Consider the following 26,348-nt stretch of genomic DNA (forward strand, 5'->3'; position numbering starts at 1 on the left):
GCATCTGCCATCTCTTCCAGATACACTTTAGTTTCCTGCACTGCCCATACAGTTACCCGTAACCCAACCCTAATACCCTTACTCAAACACACTGTGACTGTACCGTGACCGTCGTCTCACTCTCAGGGCCTCACTCACTGTGCTCAGTCAGGCGGCAACAACCACTGGCACCAGGCACTCTGAGACGTCTGGACTGGAATCAATCGATCGGATGATCTGGCAAGCAGGCCTGGCACTAACCAGGGAGGGCTTGAGGGCTTTGCTTCAGGCTCAGTCATGCTAGTGATGAGTCCCACTCCACCTGGCACCACCTCGCCTGCTCACCAACACGTGACTGCTGCTCACTCAGTCCGTGCCTCGAGTTGGCTCTATCTTCTTCCCGCCCAGCACCCAGACCTCCTACATAATAAAGAGAGCTGGGCGCTGATTGGTTCCTGAGCCTGCTTAGAGAGCAGCCTCTATGGGAGCCATTATGGGCTGTAAATGCAACAGAGACTCTATACGCAACTAGGTGGCAGTCTCTATCATACGAAAATTTGCTGTACACATCCATATTGTGCAAAGGAGGGGAGCTGAACATCTCACAGACTCTCCTTCTTTGCGCACTATGGATAATGGATGGATGTCATTATTATTCACTAAGGCACTGCAGCAGCCTTATATTTTTGTAAATTCATGGTGGCAGAGTCGGCGGTGGGTGGAGGGGGGTTTAGAGGGGTACTTTAGAAACACAACACTGCTGTGTGGAATATAACAGTGTTCTGCACTTCCATTTCTAACAGGAACTGAAAAGCTCACAATTTCAGAATGTAATTACAGGAAAAGGGGACAAAATAAATAATGAAAGTATATTGCAAAGTTATTTTTATATATTTGATATGTCATTTTATATTAACATCACAAAGTGTTTAATGTCCCTTTAAGGGGTTTAATGGCTCATATGGCACAGGTCAAGTCTGAGAAGAACCATTTTGTTTGAATGGAATTCCATTGGTATGCGGAGTCAAAAATTAAAGGGACACTAAAGTCAAAATTAAACTTTCATGATTCAGATAGAGGATACAGTTTTAAGAGACTAGCTTCTACTAAGCACTAGCTCCTACTGAGCATGTGCACACGTTCACAGAGTACACGTATACTAGTCTGTGATTGGCTGATGGCTGTCACATAATACAGGGGGCCAGCAAATGGGGAAAAATTAATTTGTCAGAATTTCAAATTGTCTTTTTATTCTGCACTTGTTAATTATGCAATTCTACTGAATTCAGTGGTCCTTTAACTAAATGCAGTAAACTGCCTTCTCAATTATAATTTCAATTTGTTTGTATTTTTATGTAAGTTCAACTGGTTTATGTAAGCTTTTATTTATAGATATATTACTAAGGCAGGAACCCATCAGACTTAAATTTTCCTTTCAGCTTTCCTTGTCAGTATACTGTCAAAATAAACTTTCACTTAAGCCTTTAATAGTGTATAAGTGCTTGGGGGTGAAAACTGCCTGCCACTAGAAATGTGTTTTTCCTGTGTGCAGATCCATACCAATACCATCTGTTATTTAAAAGACGTTTACATAACATTATCAACGCTTTGTTTCATTTAGTCCATGGAATTAGCAATGTGAAGCGCTCAGTATGCAGGAATGCCATAAAAGTATCTCTACCGCCAAAGATTTCTCTTGCAACATCCTCATTTTGTAATATTTAGAGACAGTTGTGCCTCTACGTTAAAATGTTTGGTTTCATTTTTTTCATGAGAAAATGTTTGCTTCATTTGTTGTGTAATGACCCATTGTTAATGCAATCCAGAGTAATTTATCAAAGTAAAATAATCTTAGCTAGCATCTTGTCTGTTCCGTCAAAGTTGGTACATAGCAAAGATGTATTAATGTTGCATCTGTGTTACACTTTGATGTTTCATCACAGATTCTGTGGCTGTAGTAGGATCCCATGTAAAAGGTTTTTTTCATGCAACAGATCAGCCATTAAAAAAAAAAAAACTTTATTCAAATGTTGGTTCATTTAAAAAAAAAAAATTTGCCTTTTAAGCTTTGCATTTTTGTGTATCTTATCATTGAGTAGTAGCCAATATTAAACATCAACTGATAACCTTCAAAGTCTGATTAAAGTCTTGATATTAAAGGGATACTAAACCTAAATTTTTTCTTTCATGATTCAGATAGAGCATGCATCTTTCTAATTTGCTCCTATTATCAATTTTGCTTCGTTCTCTTGCTATCTTGATTTAAAAAAGCAGAAATGTAAGGTTAGGAGCCGGCCCATTTTTGGTTCAGCACCTGGGTAGCGCATGCTGATTGGTCTTTTAAGCTTACCTTCCTGCTTTTTCAAATAAAGACAGAAAGAGAATGAAGAAAAATTGCTAATAGGAGTAAATTAGAAAGTTGCTTAAAATTGCAAGCTTTATCTGAATTATGAAAGAAAAAAATTGGGTTTAGTATCTCTTTAAGCAAACAACATTTTTATAAATTGATTTTATTCTTGGGAAAAAAAAAGGTTAAATTGATGACTCATTTATTTATATAACTAGATGAAGTGAGAGTTTGTGAAAGGCGTCATTAGTGATTGCTTTAACCTTTTCATCTGGTATATTCAGGAAATGACATTGTCAAAATTGTATCTTGCATGAAAATCTTTACTAGGTTTAAAAATAAATGATAACATCTCCCTGAGGTTTTAAGACAGATTTAGATCTCATGTTCACTGCATCTTAAGGGACACAGATGCATCTCACTGGAGAGTTCCAAACAGTTTTCCACCTCATTTCCTGGTATGCTCAAGCAGTGAATATAACACAAGTAAGCTAAAAGAATTTGCTTTATGGGTAGGGATTATACCAAAAATATATCCATTCAGCTATTTATACTGAGCATGTTTGCCATTCTGTTTTTGGAATATTCTCTTTAGCGGTAAAAACATAAGTTCCTTCAACAGTGATTTAAAGGGACAATGCACTGAAATTTGCAAAGCAACATTTAAACATGGAAAGCACAATCTGAGAATTAGCTTCCCAATACTGCTTTATTCTCAGTACAACTTGTACCCAGTATATAAAGACCTGGAACTACTCACAAGATCAAAGTGCTAAAACAGAAGTCTCCAAACAGTATCATTTTATTAAAGGGCCATGATACACAAATGTTGAAACACTTGAAAGTGATGCAGCATAGCTGTAAAAAGCTTACTAGAAAATATCACCTGAACATCTCTATGTAAAAAAGAAAGATATTTCACCTCTAAAATGCTACATCCCATTGTAAAGGACTTCTAAGCAGCAAATCAGTATGTCTGTCCCGGGACAGGCAAAGGAGCGAGCTTTGTGCACTCTCATCTTATTTCCCTATTCAGTTTAAGGAAGTTTACTATGAAATCTCATGATAGTTAAGTGAAATCTCATGAGATCACAGTAAAATAGTTCATGAACTCAGCACTGTTGATGCTGATTGGATGCTGTTCATTTCTTCATTTTTTTAATTTTTTTTACCTGCAGCTGGGCAGCAGCTGAAGTATAACTTTTTACACAGAACTTACTCTGGTGAGCTGAGGAGATTGTGAGGTAAAATATCTTCCTTTTTTACATAGAGATGCTCAGGTGATATTTTCCTGTCAGCTTTTTACAGTTATACTGCATCAGTTTCTAGTGATTTAGCATATGGGTATTATGTTCCCTTAAGGCAATGTTGCTTTTAGAAATGGATAAATGCAGGACACATAGGTAAATATTGGCACTAAACACATATTGACTGCTATAAATTGTGCAGGCTCCAGTCATTATATAACATTGTAACACCAAGCTTTTGTCTTTATTCTGTGCTTCCAATTGTAACATTTAAACCTGTTGATTTTTTTGCTTTAAAACAACTTAAAAAATCTGGGTTTCATATCCCTTTAAAGTGAAGGTAAACTTTGATGAATGAAAGCCCATTTTTTAAAAATACTATTAAAAACAGGGGCACTTTCATTCATCAACGTTTACAAAGCAGCTGTTTTTATTAAAAAAAATTACCTTTTTTTCTTTTCACAGCTAGAGCAGCTTCCCCCACCTAGAGATCATCTATTCACATGTCAGCAATGACTAATCCTGCTTCCTCCAATCACAGCATGGCCTCAGGCAATGACTACCCTGGGAGGAAAGCTGTGATTGGGGGAAGCAGGATTAGTCATTGCTGACGTGTGAATAAAGGATCTCTAGGTGGGGTTAGCTGCTCTAGCTGTGAAAAGAAAAAAAGGTAATTTTTTTAACAAAACAGCTACTTTGTAAACTTTGATGAATGAAAGTGCCCCTGTTTTTAATAGTATTTATAAAAAACGGGCTTTCATTCACCAAAGTTTACCTTCACTTTAAGGTAAAAGTTGTTTAAATTTAAACTTGAAACTAATATCTGCATTAGTTGTTTGCTTCCTACTAAGGATCTTTGGTTGATTGGTACTTCCTGATAATGTTCACTTGTCTAACCATGAGCATTTTTACCTAACAGCTAGTGGTGAGGGATTCAGTCATATACACCACACTGACCAGGCAGTTAAAGGGATAAAAAAAACTAAACTTGCATGGTTTAGAACATGTCGTTTTAAGACACTTTTAAGTTCACTTATATTATCAAAATTACTTTATTCTTTTTGTATGCTAGAAATCTTCAGCAGCAGCAATGCACTTCTGGGAGCTAGCTTGTGATTGGTAGCTACACACATTTCTCTTTTTTTACTGGCTCAACAAATGTTCTCAGCTATCTCCTAGTAGTGCATTGCTGCACTGGACCTGTGTTTAATTCCTTTGCAGGGGTTAAGCACATATTTATATACAAGCAATAGTGCAACCTTTCCCAAGACAAACAGGATTACTTTAGAGACCATCCTGGAGTCATTTTATGATCATAAAACTACTTTAGAAGTCATTTGCACATCATCAGACAGTATAAGGCTTATGAAGTCATCATCTAAGGTAAACAATTCTGGGTGATAACTTCAGAATGATTAGCAGATTACTTTACTGATTACTTCACAAGCATGAACATCCATTGAATGACTCTAGAGTCATCTCATTTAAATATTTTGGCCTGTGGGCATACTTCAGGATGGCTTCTGATGACTATTCTAGAGTCATCGATTACTTCAGAATGACTCCAGGAAGTTCATCCTTTTTTACTAGGGTGGACAGGCTTGGCTGCAAAGCCCAGTAGGAAAATCACATACATTTTCAAACACAAAACATAAGATAGCCAGTACAACACACAAGATATATGTGCACAACCTGGTTTAAAGTGAAAATGAAGCATTAGTGTCCAAATGGGGATAGGCCCAAGAGCAATGTCAAAATCTCTTCTTATCTGGGTCCCTAACCACACATGCTAGCTTCCAACCCAACAAATGAAGATGCAAACAAGCAAGCAACATTCATATTATTAAACAGAGGTGAGGATGGAATCGGATTGCAATAGTTTTGTTTTAACTCGCTTTTTAACTCCCAATTGCGAGATCCCATCTGAAAGGCCAGTTATGAAGAGGCTCATACTTAAAGTGGCAATCATGACAGTGCAAGTATGACTTAGAAACAAACATTAACACAAAAAGATTCCTACACACCGTTTCTAGCTATTGGGGTCATGATCTCAATTTTTGTGGGATACTCTTAGCTGTACAGGATATTAAATAGCCAATATATTTACATATGTGAATGGACATATACATATGTAAATGTGTCCCCCGGATCCTGCAGACTATACAATAGCGCAGCTTTAATGAATCAATACCATATATACTACTACACCTCTAAAATGTCTCATGTGGCCATTGCAACTATGCAACATGATAGAATGATTCCAAAGTGTCTTGGAATACTTGCAAAGATGTCCAAAAGGCCATTTTGTGGCTTTATCAAGGAGTTGAATTAGATAACACAAAAATGGTCTTGAAAAGATGTTTAAAATTCACTTCAGAATGGATTCTGATCACCAAGAACTTTTCAGCTCCATTTTAAACATAGGGGTTTACTGTGAGCCGAAAACACAATCATGTGGTCCTGTTGAGGCAAAAAAAAATTCTTTTCAGCCAGAAAAAGAACCCAAAAATCTAATCAAATTAAATATTCAATTAAATGAAACAGATTTCCCCTTATTTTACTTTATATGTATAGAAAGAAAAGTGTTAAATTTACTAATATGGAAACAAGACCTGGCCATTATGAAAGCAGAATAAATAAAGTTTACTTATTATTTGCTATATTTTCTTTTCTAATGGCTGCATTACAAATTACTTTTTAATTTGCTGTGCTGAAATTAAAGAAATGCAGATTTGCCTGATCATGGAATTCTATTTATGGAAACATTCTGTTCTGAGATTATTCAGTAGGTAGCCCAAACAATAAACTTTCTGCTGGAGAGTTGCTCAGTTTGGATTTGTGAAATTAGATTACTTTTTTGATTCGGTAACAGCCAATAGAATGCGAGCTCAATCTGATTGGCTGATTGGATCAGCCAATCGGATTGAACTTGAATCTGATTGGCTGATTCCATCAGCCAATCAGAATATTCCTACCTTAATTCCAATTGGCTGATAGAATCCTATCAGCCAATCGGAATTCGAGGGACGCCATCTTGGATGACATCATTTAAAGGAACCGTCATTCGGCGAGTAGGTGTCGGTTGAAGAGGATGGATCCGCTTCGGCTGGGAAGAAGATGGCTCCGCTCCGGAAGAAAGAAGATTGAAGATGCCGCTTGATAGAAGACTTCATCCCGATGATGGACTTCCGACTTCAGCCCGATGATGGAGTACTTCAGCCGCCGTTTGGATCAAGACTTTGGACCCTCTTCTGGACCAATCGCTGAACCCGGTGAGGTGAAGACAAGGTAGGGAGATCTTCAGGGGCTTAGTGTTAGGTTTATTTAAGGGGGGTTTGGGTTAGATTAGGGGTATGTGGGTGGTGGGTTGTAATGTTGGGGGGGGTATGGTATGTTTTTTTTTTTACAGGCAAAAGAGCTGAATTCTTTGGGGCATGCCCCGCAAAGGGCCCTTATCAGGGCTGGTAAAGTAAAAGAGCTTTTCTATTTTAATTTTAGAATAGGGTAGGGCATTTTTTAATTTTAGGGGGCTTTGTTATTTTATTAGGGGGCTTAGAGTAGGTGTAATTAGTTTAAAATTGTTGTAATATTTTTCTAATGTTTGTAAATATTTTTTTTATTTTTTGTAACTTAGTTCTTTTTTATTTTTTGTACTTTAGTTAGTTTATTTAATTGTATTTATTTGTAGGTATTGTATTTAATTAATTTATTGATAGTGTAGTGTTAGGTTTAATTGTAGATAATTGTAGGTATTTTATTTAATTTATTTATTGATAGTGTAGTGTTAGGTTTAATTGTAACTTAGGTTAGGATTTATTTTACAGGTAATTTTGTAATTATTTTAACTAGGTAACTATTAAATAGTTATTAACTATTTAATAGCTATTGTACCTGGTTAAAATAATTACAAAGTTGCCTGTAAAATAAATATTAATCCTAAAATAGCTACAATATAATTATAATTTATATTGTAGCTATATTAGGGTTTATTTTACAAGTAAGTATTTAGATTTAAATAGGAATAATTTATTTAATAAGAGTTAATTTATTTCGTTAGATAAAAATTATATTTAACTTAGGGGGGTGTTAGGGTTAGGGTTAGACTTAGCTTTAGGGGTTAAAAAATTTAGTAGAGTAGCGGTGACCTCCGGTCGGCAGATTAGGGGTTAATACTTGAAGTTAGGTGTCAGCTATGTTCAAGAGAGCAGATTAGGGGTTAATACTATTTATTATAGGGTTATTGAGGCGGGAGTGAGGCGGATTAGGGGTTAATACATTTATTATAGTAGCGGTGAGCTCCGGTCGGCAGATTAGGGGTTAATTATTGTAGGTAGGTGGAGGCGACGTTGGGGGCGGCAGATTAGGGGTTAATAAATATAATATAGGGGTCGGCGGTGTTAGATGCAGCAGATTAGGGGTACATAGGGATAACGTAGCTGGCGGCGGTGTACGGAGCGGCAGATTAGGGGTTAATAATAATATGCAGGGGTCAGCGATAGCGGGGGCGGCAGATTAGGGGTTAATAAGTGTAAGGTTAGGGGTGTTTAGACTCGGGGTTCATGTTAGGGTGTTAGGTGCAGACTTAGGAAGTGTTTCCCCATAGGAAACAATGTAGCTGCGTTAGGAGCTGAATGCTGCTTTTTTGCAGGTGTTAGGTTTTTTTTCAGCTCAAACGGCCCCATTGTTTCCTATGGGGGAATCGTGCACGAGCACGTTTTTGAAGCTGGCTGCGTCCGTAAGCACCGCTGGTATCTAGAGTTGCAGTGGCGGTAAATATGCTCTACGCTCCCTTTTTGGAGCCTAACGCAGCCCTTCTGTGAACTCTAAATACCAGCGGTATTTAAAAGGTGCGGGAGAAAAAAAGCCAGCGTAGCTAACGCACCCCTTTGGCCGCAGAACTCTAAATCTAGCCGTAAATACTTACCTGTGAAATAAAACCTAAGCTAGCTACAATATAACTAATAGTTACATTGTAGCTAACTTAGGTTTTATTTTTATTTCACAGGTAAGTTTGTATTTGTTTTAACTAGGTAGACTAGTTAGTAAATAGTTCAAATAAATACAAATACAAATAGCTTAAATAAATACAAACTTACCTGTAAAATAAAACCTAAGCTGCCTTACACTAAAACCTAACATTACAAAAGATAAAAAACCTACTGTTACAAAAAATAAAAAAACCTACCATTACAAAAACAAACAAACGAAATGACCCTTAAAAAAAAAAACATTCCAAAATAAAAAACCCTACTCTAGAATAAACTACCAAGGGCCCTTAAAAAGGGCCTTTTGGGGGGCCCTTAAAAGGGCCTTTTGTAGGGCATTGCCCTGAGATAAACAGCTCTTTTGCTCCAAAAAGAATACAAACACCCCCTAACACTATACAAACCCCCATCCACAAACTACCAAGGGCACTTAATATGGCCTTTTGGGGGGCCCTTAAAAGGGCCTTTTGTAGGGCATTACCCTGAGATAAACAGCTCTTTTACTAAAATAAAAAAAAAAAAATATATATATATATATATATATATATATATACACATTACACAAAATAACAAACAAATTATTAAAAATAAAAAAGAATTAGACCTAATCTAATAGCCCTATCAAAATAAAAAAAACACCCAAAATAAAAAAAAACCTAGCCTACAATAAACTACCAATGGCCCTTAAATGGGCCTTTTGTGGGGCATTGCCCCAAAGATATCAGCTCTATTACCTGTAAAAAAAAAAATACAAACACCCCCACAAAAGTAGAACCCACCACCCAACCAAGCCCCCCAAATTAAAAAACTATCCAAAATAAACTAAGCTACCCATTGCCCTGAAAAGGGCAGTTGTATGGGCATATTTATATATATAGCTGAGATCATATGATGATAAATGTAACTTTGAGTTAACCAGATTAATGCTAAACAGATCTTGACAATGTCTATAAGGAATAAGTGAGATTACTAAGTAATATGCCTTCTTGGGTGCTGACCACACTCAAATCAAGAATACAAAAGATTCTCAGAACTAACTGAGCATTATAAGAATCAATGTATATATGAGCCACTGACAAGAGACATCAGCTGCATCATAATCATTGATAGATATATTTGAATAGTTATGTCTGTGATTTCAAGAGGCAACTTATTATATTCTCAGTATTTATTCAACTGGAGCTAAAACAATAGATCCTTATTCAGATTTACAACCTAGAATAAACCGTGAATTTATTACAACGATTTACTAATGGGAAGATCTATAATCCCTATTATTTGTGTAAAATCATTATATTCGTTGTACCCACAAAATAAAGACCTATTAACTGATATTTTGTTCATATTAGCAATTTTAATAAACTGCAAACTAGTGACAGTAAATTATAAAATGCAAGATCCTTAATTCTAACTGTTTGTGCACAAACACAGAATATTTTCATGAACAATTTAGAAGTATATGAACTCATCTGCAATATGAGCAGCTGACAAGAGGCAATCTAATGGCAGTATGGTACACTGAATTTATAAGAAAAGAATTCCAACCATACACACTTCCTCAGATTAGAGGAACATTTTAGCATTAAGAGTTGATCTCAGTTCTGAATAATACACACTGACTATTAACTGTTTGAATTACGAGTTATCTAGCCCAGTTGTATAGTGCGAATTGACACATTACTAGTGTCCTCTTGAGACTAGACCTCGATCAGTTGAAATACAATTCACTTGGACCATAACCACAGGCCCAAGACTATTGATCATATCGAACGATATTTAAGTTCAAATTGACAAAGTACTGACAAATTTAATATAACACTCATATAACCCTAAACGTAATTAACCATTTAAGTTAAGAAGATATATATTTCAGTGTCTTTCATATCAACTGTGATCATCGATACTGATCAATCCTGACATACACTGTTATTTTTCACAACCATTGTGATTACTGACATTGATCAGTCTCCATATATACCTTGTTATCCGTACACATACTCCACATTATAGTATAGCATTTTGTGTTCAACGGAATTTTGGTGTCATCCACTTGATTGTGGAACAATCTTAGCCTGATAGACCAACAGTCGTTATCTCTAACCTCTGGATAATCTGAATCCTAACAAATCTAAAATTCTAATGTGTTTTTAAAGTTTCATGTTGTTTGTGTTCTGTGATTTTAATGTAGAACAATAAATGTTAAATTTTAAACATATCACCTTGTCACATCTCCAGATAATGATGTTATAGTTATTATAACTCAACAGGGAGTTGAAGTGCTATCTAGATGCATCTTTTTGCCAAACTTCTTTGTTGACAAACCTACACTAATATGTATATGCATCAGCACTCTAGCCTATGAAAGAATAATACCTTTCTACAATACAGGCATCCCCTATATCCCAAGTGTAGTGCTGTTGCACCTTGTTCTTTTTTGAAAAAAAAAATTAACACCTGCGATCGCAGAAACAAAAGTTCCATAACGCAGCCCCATTGATGTCTATGGGTAAATAAAAATACTGTTTAAACCTAACACCCTAGCATAAACTCTACGTCTAAACACCCCTAATCTGCTGCCCCCAACATCGCTGACGTCTGCCTACAGTTATTAATCCCTAATCTGCTGCTCCCGATATCGCCGCTATTTAAATAAAATTATTAACCCCTAATCTGCCGTTACCGATATCGCCGCCACTATACTACATTTATTAACCCCTAAACTGCCAGCCCCCATCATTGCAACAAGCTAATTTAAACTATATTAACCCCTAAACCTAATGTATCCCTAAACCCAACCCTAACACTCCCTAACATTAATATAATAAAAATATAGCTAAATTAAATTTACAGTTATTAACTAAATAAACCTATTAACTCCTAAACCGCCAGCTCCCCCCACATCGCAAAAAGCTAAATTAAACTATATTAACCCCTAAACCTAACCCAACCCCCCCTAACTTTAACATAATTAAATTAGATCTAAATTAAATTTACAATTATTAACTAAATAATACCTATTTAAAACTAAATACTTACCTGTGAAATAAAACCTAAGATAGCTACACTATAACTAATAGTTATATTGTAGTTAGCTTAGGTTTTATTTTTATTTCACAGGTAAGTTTGTATTTATTTTAACTATGTAGACTAGTTAGTAAATAGCTATTAACTATTTACTTACTACCTAGTTAAAATAAATACAAAATTACTTGTGAAATAAAACCTAAGCTGCCTTACACTAAAACCTAACATTACAAAAAATAAAAAAAACTACCATTACAAAAAATAAAAAACCTACCATTACAAAAACAAACAAACGAAATTATCTAAAAAAATAAAGATTAATCCTATTCTAATACCCTTAAAAAAACCACCCCAAAATAAAAAAAACCTACTCTAGAATAATAGAGTACACCTATATCAACAACACTTGTAATAGCTGCAGTGCTGTTTTAACGCTGAAAATGCCATATTTTCAGCGTTACAAGCCGCAACGGAAAACTTGTAATCTAGGTGAGAGACAGTAATGTGTTTTCAACTCTACGAAAAAAGCTCTATTTTTTTACATGGACCTGAAAAGTTTTTTTGCCATTTACAATTCATTTTCAAAGGTTTTCAAGAACATTTTACACTTATTGAATTTGACACCTAAAGGCACTTGATAAAGTCTCAATCTGGTCTTTTTAAAAGATGTGCAAGTATTCCAAGACAATTTAGAATAATTCTATTTATGATGTTGCACGTGTGCAAGACAATTTTGAATTGGCCACAGACAACATTTTAGAGGCATATTTGTATATATGGTCTAGATTCGCTCTATTCATCACTATTGTGTAGTCTGTCTATAATGGGCAGAACACAAATTTGCATATGTATATGTATTTAATATGTGATATTCCATACAGCTAACTATATATGTAGGAAAAGAAAAAAAAAATGGAAATCATGTCCGCAACATCCAGAAATGGTGTGTAGTAATCGCATTCTGTCCGTGTGTTTGGTTTTAAGTCACAATCGCATTGTCAGCTTCAGTACAGTTGGAATTTAAAATGGGATCACATCTTCGTAACCAGGATTTTAAATGTAACAAGTCTTTGGGGAACAGGACTTAAGATGGAACCACAACTTCATTTATGGGATTTCACTGCCATTCCATCTTATTTGATTGAGAATGAGATGACTTAAAAAAAATTAAAAAAATTAGAAGATGCAACAATCATGTTTTAAAAAAAGGAAGGTTACTTACAATACCCACAACTTTGTGTAGCAATCTAGTTACAGTAATAAATATTGTACAAAGACAAAACTAGATCACTACAGTTTTGGCAATATTTCGTTTTTGCAGCTGCATTATTGCAATGAAGGAAACCTCATCACTTAGCTGTTTCACTCTAAGATGAGATAGGTTCCAGTCACTTCTTCAAAGAGAAACCATGGTGCTCTTGATTACATATGTATAGCTTGCCCAACCAGGTGTTTTTGTAATCAACAAATAGAAATAATGAAAAAGAAAACCTTTTAAAATATTAAGTGTCAATATAATCCCTAAGCAAACATGGCAAGTGATTAATATATATACAAATGCCATTCATATTGTTTTTCAGTGATTAGGATGGATTCGAATGACAATAGGTTTATCTCACACATGTAAATTAGTATTTCCCTTACACACTGAACAAAGGGGTTAATTCAAATGAACCGTAATGTATCATTACGAGCTGTGAAAGGGCCATTGTATATATCAGTTTTGGTTGGATTCCCAGTTTCAATCCCAATAGCAAGTACTTAACAACCGAAATCATCCTTTTGGGAACTTTTGTAGTAAAAACTTGTTCACAGCTGTGGATGTTTAGTAGACAAAATCCATTTTTGGCTTAAATCATTCGGAAAAAAACATGCTTCCAATATCATCTTACTATCTATCTGTCTGTCCGTCTGTATGTCTAGTTGTGAAATGTTTTAGCAGAGGAATTGTTGACTGAGAATCATTAATAACTTAAAATTCTGGTAGTAAGATTGCATAATTTATTATAACGTCTCAATTTTCATCATACTATACAAAAATTATTCTGTTAAATTTTAATATTCAAAATAGGGGAAAGTAGTTGTGTATTATTATTATTATTATCGGTTATTTTTGTAGAGCGCCAACATATTCTGCAGCGTTATAAACGTAGGCGGTATAGAAGGTAACATTTATAGGGATCAAATGGGTAGAGGGCCCTGCCAAGAGTCGCACTGTTGCAGTCAGCTCTTATAAAGTTAATCTGCAAACAGTTGGGCTCTTAGGCTTACATTCTAAGGGAGTTCATGGTGGATAGAGATGGAGGAGAGGAACTGGTATTAGAAAAGGTTAGTGTAGGTTGTATGCATCCCTGAACAGTAGAGTCTTTAGGGAGTTCTTGAAGCTTTCAAAACTAGGTGAGAGTCTTGTGGAGCGAGGCAGAGAGTTCCACAAGATTTGAGTCAGTCTGGAGAAATCCTGTAAACAGAAATGTGAGGAGGTAACAAGAGAGGAGGAGAGTAGGAGGTCATGAGCAGAGTGAAGGGGATGGGAGGGAGAGTATTTGGAGACAAGGGCCCCTAGTTATCAAGCTGCCAACCTCAAATACACTGGAATTCCGCAGCGTATTTGTGGTGAGGCTGATTCGCCTTAGTTATCAAGCCCTACACACCGGCAAAAGTAGAATTTAGTGACGTAAGCTTCGATCCGCCGGACTCAGTCCGACACAGATCGATTCTTACGTCACTCCAGATGTTCCGCACACAAGTTCGGCACAATCTGACTACTTTTGCTAGTTATCTAAAAACCTGCAGGTACGCTCAGCACTTTTCCAGCCCAGCGTACCTGGTTTTCAATCAATGGGAGTCTGACCATAGCGAAAGTTCATGTTCGCTGCTGCCCGACATCCGATTGATTCCTATGGGAAATGTCTGCACCTAACACCCTAACATGTACCCCGAGTCTAAACACCCCTAATCTGTTCCCCCCTACACCGCCGCAACTAAATACATTTATTACCCCCTAAACCGCCGCTCCCGGAGCCCACCGCCACTGTAATAAACTTATTAACCCCTAAACCACCGCTCCTAGACCCCGCCGCAACTATAATAAATATGTTAACACCTAAACCGCCGCACCCGGAGCCCACCGTCGCCACCTATAATAAATTTATTAACCCCTAATCTGCCCCCCCTACACCGTCACCACCTATAATACATTTATTAACCCCTAATCTGCCCGCCCTACACCGTCACCACCTATAATAAATTTATTAACCCCTATCCTGCCCCCCCTACACCGCCGCAACTATAATAAAATTATTAACCTCTAAACCTAAGTCTAACCCTAACACCCCCCTAACTTAAATATTAATTAAATACATCTAAATATTATAACTCTTATTAACTAAATTAATCCTATTTAAAAATAAATACTTACCTTTAAAATAAACCCTAATATAGCTACAATATAAATAATAATTATATTGTAGCTATTTTAGGATTTATTTTTATTTTACAGGCAAATTTCAATTTATTTTAACTAGGTACAATAGCTATTAAATAGTTAATAACTATTTAATAGCTACCTAGTTAAAATAAAGAGAAATTTACCTGTAAAATAAAAACTAACCTAAGTTACAATTACACCTAACACTACACTATCATTAAATTAATTATTCCTGGAAAATAAACCCTAAGATAGCTACGATGCAATTAATAATTACATTGTACTTATTTTAGGATTTATATTTATTTTACAGGTAACTTTGTATTTATTTTAGCTAGTTAGAATAGTTATTAAATAGTTATTAACTATTTAATAACTACCTAGCTAAAAGAAATACAAAATTACCTGTAAAATAAATCCTAACATAAGTTACAATTAAACCTAACACTACACTATCATTAAATTAATTAAATAAATTACCTACAAATAACTACAATTAAATACAATTAAATAAACTAACTAAAGTACAAAAAATAAAAAAAACTAAGTTACAAAAAATAAAAAAAATAAGTTACAAACATTTCAAAAATATTACAACAATTTTAAGCTACTTACACCTAATCTAAGCCCCCTAATAAAATAACAAAGCCCCCCAAAATAAAAAAATGCCCTACCCTATTCTACATTAAATAGTTAACAGCTCTATTACCTTACCAGCCCTTAAAAGGGCCTTTTGCGGGGCATGCCCCAAAGAATTCAGCTCTTTTGCTTGTAAAAAAAAATACAACCCCCCCAACATTAAAACCCACCACAAACATACCCCTAATCTAACTCAAACCCCCCTTAAATAAACCTAACACTACCCCCCTGAAGATCATCCTACCTTTAGCTGTCTTCAGCCAGCCGACCACCGATGGAACAGAAGAGGAGATCCACAGCGGCCGAAGTCTTCATCCAAGGGGCGCTGAAGAAGTCTTCCATCCGATTGAAGTCATCATCCAGGCGGCGTCTTCAATCTTCATCCATCCGGAGCAGAGCAGAGCCATCTTCAGACGAGCCGACGCGGAGCCATCTTCTTCCACCGACGACTGAACGAGGAATGACGGTTCCTTTAAGTGACGTCATCCAAGATGGTGTCCCTCGAATTCCGATTGGCTGATAGGATTATATCAGCCAATCGGAATTATGGTAGGAAAAATCTGATTGGCTGATTAAATCAGCCAATCAGATTCAAGTTCAATCGGATTGGCTAATCCAATCAACCAATCAGATTGAGCTCGCATTCTATTGGCTGTTCCGATCAGCCAATAGAATGCGAGATCAATCTGATCAGCTAATCCGATTGAACTTCAATCTGATTGGCTGATTTAATCAGCCAATCAGATTTTTCCTACCTTAATTCCGATTGGCAGATAGAATCCTATCAGCCAATCGGAATTCGAGGGACGCTATCTTGGATGACATCACTTAAAGGAACCGTCATTCGTCATTCAGTCATCGGTGGAAGAAGATGGCTCCGCGTCGACTCGTCTGAAGATGGCTCCGCTCCGCTCTGGATGGATGAAGATTGAAGACGCCGCCTGGATGATGACTTCAATTGGATGGAAGACCTCTTCAGCGCCCCTTGGATGATGACTTAAATCGCCCCCCTACCCTTACGCAACAAACTGTGTGAGAGTAGGGATTGTCAATCACCCCAGTCAAATGAATCCGGTGTGATTTTCATCTGCCAATACAAGAGCATAGAGGGTTTATGAAGCAGCGGTTTAAACCACAAATTTGCTTTGTTATCTTGGTATTCTTTCTTGAAAGCTAAACCTAGGTAGGCTCATATGCTAATTTCTAAGCCCTTGAAAGCTGCCTCTTATCCCTGTGCATTGTGACCTTTTTTCACAACTAGACAGCGCTAGTTCGTGTGTGCCATATAGATAACATTGTGCTAACTCTCATGGAGTCAGCACTGATTGGCTAAAATGAAAGTCTGTCAAAAGAACTGAAATAAGGGGGCAGTCTGCAGAGGCTTAGATTACAAGGCAATCACAGGGGTAAAAAGTATATTAATATAACTGTGTTGGTTATGCAAAACTGGGGAATGGGTAATAAAGGGATTATCTATCTTTTTAAACAATAACATTTCGAAGTAGACTGTCCCTTTAAAAATCTAAATATGAGTGTTTATTAGAAATAGTTTTCTTCCATATTTAAATATATATAAGTAGAAAAATAATTCAAGCTGGATATTGATTCATTAGGAACAAAATTGTCATTCAAATCGCAATAGCAGTCATTTTAATTTATTTTCTACAAAAATTGCAGTGGGAATTATTTTCAATGTCCGTTCTTTCTTTCTAGGATGAAAAGAATCAAGTTCTGATTACAAATGCCTGGCTTCAAATTGTAAGTAACTGTTTATTCTCAATAGACTAATACAAACATTCTTGAAATTAAATTAATCTTTTATCTTTTTTATTATGGCTAAATGCAGATTTATCTTCAGGTGGAGGCAAACATTTATATGTCTCAACCCTATTATAATGCTATCAACGTAGACAAACGCAATTGAGGAAAGAAATATGCTTAATATACTTGCAGGAAAGTATATATAAGGTTATGTCTACCTAGATTATGACCGAAGCGGTAGTTTGCACTCCCGCTCGCACATTACCCTTGACTTCGGCTTTTTGTGCACGTCAGGTAGCACATGTATTAATAGATGAAAGTATTTTTTTTTTTCGTTTTGCATGCTACCCCCATACACGCAAAAAGCAGAAGTCTGAACATCGTGACCAAATTAACGTATCCCCCATAGACATTAATGGAGCTATGACATGAAATATGAATATTTTCCCATTCCAATGTTCTTCACATACAGTATATGTATATAATGTTTTTTTTTATAAATACACAGGTAAAACCTTTATTAAATATGAATATTAAATAAAAAAATATTTTTCATGTTTTCAGCTACGACTGCAAAGGGCTCTATGTCTATATGTATACATATGTATTTATGTGTTTATATGTATATATATATGTCTGTATATACATATATACACATAAATACATAAATACACATGTACAAACACACACACATATATATATATACTGTATATTTAGAAATGTGTATGCATGTATCTCTAAGTTAAAGCCCTGTGCCTGTCTGTTTTTTTCTAACACCTGAGACCTCATATCTTTAAACCCAGCTCAGCCCCCCCTCCCACTTTGAGGTGTATGTAGATATCTCTATGCTGAAGCACTTTGCAGTCCTGAGACCACATATATTTGAGCCCTTATAACTTTTATTGCAATTTTTAAAAACATATATTTTTTATTAGACAGTGTTATTATGAGTGTAACTGTACTTTCAAATGTATTTTTGATGTGTTTTATGCAACTCATGTAACAGTTAAACAGAGCTCTGAAGTCGAGCTATCCTGACGCGTGTTAAATTCAATTGCTCTCAAGATAATGCATTTATGTTAACTTGTAATATGCGGGCAAAGAGCCGCCATAAACCCCTTATCATGTGTGTGCAACAGTTAGCGCACTGTTAGTGCACTACTCAAAATGTAACCCATATCTATTTATACACAAAATCTTGGTCCCTAATCAGTTAAAGGACCATTTAATGCAGTATAACTAATTAAGTACAAAATTAAAAGACAATCATTTAACAACTATTCTGAATTTCAATTAAAGTGAAGGTAAAGTTAACATGATGTCGATCTATTATAGCATTATTAGTTTAAAAACAATATCATTTTTTAGATATATTAGTATAAATTAAGTTATCACCTTAATAAATCGATTCTGAAAGGTCCACAAATTCAGCCCCTATATATATATATTTTTTTTCTCAAACGATCACGTTTTTTGCTAATCCAATTGAAATTCTGGCCGTTAGGCGGCCGTCACTTTACGTCATTCGCCTCCTTGCTCATCTACGCATGCGCTATTCTTTTCCCTTTACATTGGAATACACGCGCGCTCCAGTTTTGCGCATGCGTATTCATTACATGTAGTAATTCTGACAGCTCCGTACACATCTGCAGCCCAGACATGCTATCAGATACTGTGCAGTGAGAAGCAGGGACCGAGCTGCCTCTTGTCAGGAAAGTTCCTGGGGACATCTGACACCAGCAGCACTGGGCTAAATACAATGGGAAGTAATCTCAAAGCAGGCAACATACCCCCTCACTTCTTAATCGCCTCCACATGCAAACACTGCACAAACTCACTGCTTCACTGGAAGCATTAGCAAGATCGTAAATCATTATCCCAGGGTCCTGACAGTGCAGGGACACCAAGACCCACATAACCGGTTATTAGCATACATATCGCCGATTAGCGCATGCGCAGTTAAAAGGAGCATTGTGAACGCGCTTTTGAGAGTCACAGACCAGACAAGCAGGAAATAGGGTTTGGGAGGAGTCATCATCAAAACGGTAGGGAATTATAAATATATTTATTTTGTAAACTATCAAAGTAATAGAGAAAAAAACTTGGCGACTAGCTTCTAGTAATATTAAGAGATGCATTGATGTCATCCTAATTTAAAAACTTTACCTTCACTTTAAGCAGTAGATTTTTTTTCTCCTATTTTCCGGTCCCCTGTATCATGTGACAGACATCAGCCAATCAAAGACTAGTATACGTATACCCAATGAGAGTGTGCACATGCTCAGTAGGATCTTGTTCTCCAAAAAGTGTGAATATAAAAAGACTGTGCAAAATTTAATAATGGAAGTAAATTGGAAAGTTTTGTAAAACTTCCACATCACAAAGTAACTAAATAAACTATTAACCCCTAAACTGAAACCCCCCACATCAAAAACACTAAATAGCAAACACATCACAAAGTAACTAAATAAACTATTAACCCCTAAACCGCTATCCCTCCACATCGCAGTCATAAACTATCATCTAAACCCCCTAACTTAACCAAAAATATAATACTCAAAAATTACAAAATAAATCCTAATTACCAAAAAAAAATATAAAAAACTTACCTTTAAAAATAAATAAAACCTATTCTTACCTTTAAAAAAAACGCTAGCATTACTAAAAAAAAACAAAACCCTAACATTACAAAAAAACTAAAAAAAAAACTATATAATTACAGAAAATAAAACCCTCTAACATTACAAAAAATAAGAAACTCTAAAATTACAGAAAGTGCTTACCCCAAAAAAATAATAATTTATCCTATTCTAAACCCCCTTAAAAAAAACAAATCCAAAAAAAAAAAACCTATTCTAAAATAAACTACCAATAGCCCTTAAAAGGACTTTTTGTAGGGCATTGTCCTAAAGCGATCAGCTTTTAGTGAAAAACACCACTAACACCTCTAACATTACACAATAAATATAAAACCTATCTTAAAGGGACAGTCTAGGCCAAAATAAACTTTCATGATTCAGATAGAGCATGTAATTTTAAACAATTTTCCAATTTACTTTTATCACCAATTTTGCTTTGTTCTCTTGGTATTCTTAGTTGAAAGCTTAACCTAGGAGGTTCATATGCTAATTTCTTAGACCTTGAAGCCCACCTCTTTTCAGATAGCATTTTAACAGTTTTTCACCACTAGAGGGTGTTAGTTCACGTATTTCATATAGCTAACACTGTGCTCGTGCATGTGAAGTTATCTGGGAGCAGGCACTGATTGGCTAGACTGCAAGTCTGTCAAAAGAACTGAAAAAAGGGGCAGTTTGCAGAGGCTTAGATACAAGATAATCACAGAGGTTAAAAGTATATTAATATAACTGTGTTGGTTATGCAAAACTGGGGAATGGGTAATAAAGGGATTATCTTTCTTTTAAAACAATAAAAATTCTGGTGTAGACTGTCCCTTTTAAAAAAACTAAATTACAAAGTGCCTTGAAAAGGGCATTTGGATGGGCATTGCCATTAAAAGGAAAAAAAGAGCAGAAAGAACGATGGCACAACATCTGTTGTTGCCTATGACTATATCATTATTGTATCCAAACGAAACTTGTGTAGGACTGTATTTGACTATAATATTAGGCTGGTGCTGTACACGGAAAGGGAACTAGATACAGAGAAAACCAGTAAACTACTGGTGAAGAGTGTACATAGATAGCACTCAACAACACTTTATTGTAATAAATATCAAAGGGGCAGTGGAGAGGATGTGTTTATAATTTATATTTCCATCTGGATTGAGGGGTTAAAACTTAACTTTTATTAATATTGTAAAAAATAAGGAAAGTGTGAAATAGAACATAAAAACACAGTATTGAAATATCCTTGTCACCACAATCTCAGAGCTGTATTGTTAAGTGTAGTTAAGGTCTTCTAATAGTGGAACAGTCGGGAAAAGAGCAACGCCACTGTATCCAATTCCAGAATTACAAACGCTATTGTGGGTTATCTTCCCAGGGCAAGAGGGAAATATACCCTAATGGAAGTACTTGTGTATAGAAATGCTAACGCTACTGCTGAGTCTAATAAGGTAAGATGGCTTTATATACAGGTCTTTAATCAAGCCTGCTCAATGGTGGGGGTGAGATCAGTAACTGGGTTAGAAACAGCCTGTCTTCTGAACGAATCACAGTTGTAGCGATAAAATATTTATAACCTGGTTCAAAGGTGTAGTAAGAGGTATAAAGTATACAGCCTGTATCAGGAGTAACAAGGTACTGTGAAAAGCAGAACAATTTGCTATTGCGGTAATATAGAGCTGTCAAGTCGATAATCTAGTATTGGAAATAAGACTGTCAAAAAACAAACTCACAGCCCTGTGTATTTGTAAAGGCATAAGTGAAAATTTGAACAAAAAGGAAAGAGAAATGTCAAGAAACACAGCGAGCATGGAATATAACTACAGTGTACTCACTACGGTAAGTTAAGGATAATGTGGATCTCAATTACAGGAGTGTTGCCGTGTCGAAAGTAAATCGGATCAGGCGTGTACACACCCCTCCACGTCAATGTGTGTAGACACACCCCCTATGGTCTGGACTGGGGGCACTTTGTGCGTGCAGAACACTGACATCTAAACAAGGCAGATGTAAATAACGGACCTCCATTATAATAGGTTTAGAGAACCAAGGTCACTCAATTAACTCAAAGTGTGTGTATCCAACTATATCCTTGGTGTAAACGCTATGTGTAGTATGTAATGTATGAAATGCTAGAACGACATGAGAAATAATACTATGGGATTGACAAAAAGTGTTCTATACCACTATGTAAAATAACTACAAAGTTGCTGAAAACACCCTCAGTAACTGTTGCAAAAACGCAAAAGAAACAAGATCAACTCTATTGTCAAAGTAACTATACTCGGTAAATATAATTTTACCCATAGAAATAAACATATATGGGGCATATCTATCAAGCTCCGTACGGAGCTTGAAGCCCTGTGTTTCTGGCGAGCCTTCAGTTCACTAGAACTGCTTGTGCAATGTTAAATGCGGACAGCGTATGCTGTCAGCATTCAGCTATGTCTGGCGGACATGATACGCTACAGCGTATCATGTCCGCCAGACTTCGATAAATCTGCCGCATGGAGTAGGTTTCTTCTGCTAAGGAAAATATCTGCTTTGATAAGTACTGAGTTCCTTACAAGCAGTTTTGCAGCATGTGGCAATAAAACATACACTCTATATCACTGTTGCTTTTTTCTGCCTCTTTCCCCTTGCTGCTTCCTTCCCTTATTTTTAATAGGGGTAAGTTATAACATCTTCCAGGGTAATTGTTATGAAACATAGAGTAAATGGAATCCCTGGTTTAAATATTCTACAGCATTTAAAAGTTAAATCAATGAGGAAGATGCTTCTCAAGATAAGGGCACATTAATATAAGCCACTAAAGCAGTCATTTCTGCAAGTAATTTATTGTGCATGGAAAAATAAAAATAAAATTGTTTGGCTTTATTATTTAGGTATGTATTAAACGTGTGTACTCATCCTGGTTCAAGGTTGGCTTTACACAATTAAACCTCAACCATCTTTTTGACGCAGTGTGCTGGGAAGGTTACTTTTCGAAGGGCCTAGAGCAGCAAGATGGTGGGTCCTCCCACCAGACACTCTGTATAGACCTTGGTGACAGATCAGTAGAGCCCATCTAAATCATGGGTCAAAGCTATCTCAGGCCATCAACGATATCACTGGGGTCTGTGGTACCAAATTACCGTCCTCTTTCTTTGCTTATGCCGCTTGGATGGGCGATACCCTGGCCTAAGACATTGGAGCTTCAAAGAAATGTGGCCGTTCTCCTTGCCACCAGGCTCTGCCCTCTCCTTCATGAATTGTTTTTTATAGTAAACTCATTCATGAGAGTGCCTTTCAAAGTTCCTTCACCTAGATTAGTGAACTCACTTTTTTCAAGTTCACTAATGTTGGTGCAAGTACTTTGAAAGAGCTCCCTTGTGTGTTAGGGAATTCTTGTTGTACTCACATGGAGAAATGAGTCACACATTGTTCCTCTTGGGTGTTTGGTGCTGGGTACATTTTTGCTGATAGAGTGGCAGGGGTTAAGTCCTACAAAAAAGTGTGAGAACTCACCAAGACTTCCACCCCCTCACAATTATTAGTGTTATATATATATATATATATATATATATATATATATATATATATATATATATACACACACACACACACTGTATTTATATGTATATGTACACTTAATGAAAGCAAATTAAATGCAAAGAAGGGTTGAATGGTTGGCTTTGGGCCTGAGAATCCTCCTATATCACACACACTTAAGGTAAAATAGTCCTATTTCTGCTGAGGGGAGCTAAAAAAAAACAGAGCAAGACACACAGAAATGTAAGCACCATGTGTGATCACACAGGAGGACCGTTGACAGGCTTACATTTAGTGTATTGAAGGAAGTGTTACTGCCCATTACTAGAGGATCTCATTATCACTCTAACCTGCTCCTCCAGCTCCTCCCAGCAGCAGCAGCAGTATTTACTTCCTCCTGCAAAAATAGATAAAATTGCAGTAGAGGTGTCATGGAAGTGATGACCTTTAGAGTGCATTGTTAGTGTTGGAGCGTTATAGAGGGAAGATATTTGATATTTATGATGTTGTGATCATTGAGGAGCAAGAACCTTTGAGGTTGGTGTTTGGATTTGGGGGAGTGGCAGTTATTCATTCAGTGGTTAAAGGACCATTAAGCTAGACATTTCAGCAATGCATAAAACATTGCGATATACATTCAGTATTTATGTTGTTTAATTTTGCTGAAATGGTAACTATCTCCAAGGGAGGGTTTGGCACTTTAAGCTAATTTTCTATGAGCTAATTTTTTACCCTCCCCCTCTTCTCCCACACCTTCTCTGTTCTCTTTTAAGGTGGATTACCAGTTTTAAGTCAACAATGATGAAGGGAAAGGCAATCTATGCAATAACTAAACTGAATTAGTGCTAAACCACACTAAAGGGACATGAAATCTCACATTTTTCTTTCATGATTTGGATAGAGAATACAATTTTAAACACCTTTCCAATTTACTTCTATTATCAAATGTGCTTAAATCTCTTGGTATCATTTGCTGAAGGAGCAGTAATGTACTACTGAGAGCTAGCTAAACACATCCTTCTAGTGAGCCAATCTCAAGCGACAAATGTGGGCAGGCAACAATCAAGAGCTAGCGCCCACTAGTTTAGTATATGTACATATTCTTTTTAAAGAGTGGATATCAAGAGTACATTTTAAAATAGAAGTGAATTTAAAAGAGTCTTAAAATAAAATTCTCTTTCAGATTTATGCAAGTTTATTATTGACTTTCCTATCCCTTTACAGGAAGAGAAGAGTGCAGGCTAACCCAGTCTCTTTCCTTAAAGGAACATTAAACCCAAATTTTTTCTTTCATGATTCAGATAGAGAATACCATTTTAAACAACTTTCTAATTTACTTCTATTATCTAATTTGCTTCATTCTCTTGATATTCTTTCCTGTAAAAGCATATCTAGATAGGCTCAGTAGCTTCTGATTGGTGGCTGCACATAGATGCCTCCTGTGATTGGCTCTCCCGTGCGCATTGCTATTTCTTTAACAAAGCATATCTAAAGAATGAAGCAAATTAGATAATATAAGTAAATTGGAATGTTGTTTAAAATTGTATTTTCTGTCTGAATTATGAAAGAAAAAATGTGGGTTTAATGTCCCTTTAACTGCACATGTGCAAAGAGAGTTCATGCTATATGTGTGTGTTAGTTTGTGATTGGTTAGCAAGGATTGGTTTGTTCCAGGGGACAGGCAAATCAGTGAAAAGAAAAAAACAAAACAATTTGCTCATATGAGAAAATAAATGTGCATTATTCATTGCAAACTTATTTTCAGATATGAAGGTCCGAGGTACATTAATCATCATGCAGCTTACAATTTGTGTTTAAAGTGATGGTAAACTTTAAATAATCAAATGCCATACATGTAATCTTTGCCATTAAAAAGTATATGCATACCTTTTTTTGTTTTTAATCCATCTGTGAAAGGGTTAAATTAGTGCATATAGTAATGCTTCTATTACAATGTTATGCCGGCCCATGATGAACTCTTTTTTTTTTCATGACAATTCCAGTGAACTTCCAATCAACATGTGTGTCAGTTGACAATCTTGAAGTCCAGCCCCTTTAAAGCCCATAGAAAGCCTATGTAGAGAGGGGATGTGACTGCTCTATACATCACAGCACGGCCAAAAGAGGAAATGAAGGGGAGTGGAGGAACAGCCAATACCATTTAGGATTATAATCATTTTATTATAAAATATATATATATACACTTAAAAAAATAATAATGTGGTTTTAATTGCAAACTAATATATGTTTTATTGCAACATTCTTATAGTCTGAAATTTACCATCACTTTAACATTCCTGCTTTTTCAAATAAAGATACCAAGAGAACAAATAATTTTTTTAATAGGAGTAAATTAGAAAGATGCTTAAAATTGCATGCTCTATCTGAATCATGAAAGAAAATTTTTGGATTTACTATCCCTTTAATGTCCCTTTAATGCAGTGGGCGCAATCTTGCAATTTAGAGTTCAAGTATTGTAAATTGTATTGTAATTTAATATTATGGCAGTTTAGGGTTTAATTAACATCGGCTAAGTTGTATTTTAGTGGAGGGATTCCTGTGATTTAAAGTGGAAATATCGTGGAGTGATTATGGTTGCATAAAGCTTAAAGGGACATTAAACCCCCCCAAAAAAGCTTTTGTGATTCAGATAGAGGATACAATCTTAAACAACTTTCCAATTTACTTTTATTATCTAATTTGCTTCATTCTTCAGATATCCTTTGTTGAAGGAATAGCAATGCACATGGGAGAGCCAATCACACAAGGCATCTATGTGCAGCA

The 26,348-nt window shown here is 35.9% G+C and overlaps 1 protein-coding gene across 1 annotated transcript in view; it reads left to right on the plus strand.

The window, feature by feature from the left end:
- Positions 1 to 26,348, plus strand: part of LOC128647368 (neuronal acetylcholine receptor subunit alpha-7-like) — a 509,652-nt gene that overhangs the window by 161,056 nt on the left and 322,248 nt on the right. Inside the window, exon 3 of the mRNA XM_053700153.1 lies at positions 17,362 to 17,406. Coding sequence (XP_053556128.1) covers positions 17,362 to 17,406 — 45 coding nt within the window. The remainder of the gene's footprint in view (positions 1 to 17,361; positions 17,407 to 26,348) is intronic.

This window comes from Bombina bombina, chromosome 2 (assembly GCF_027579735.1).
Source record: "Bombina bombina isolate aBomBom1 chromosome 2, aBomBom1.pri, whole genome shotgun sequence".
Taxonomy (NCBI): domain Eukaryota; kingdom Metazoa; phylum Chordata; class Amphibia; order Anura; family Bombinatoridae; genus Bombina; species Bombina bombina.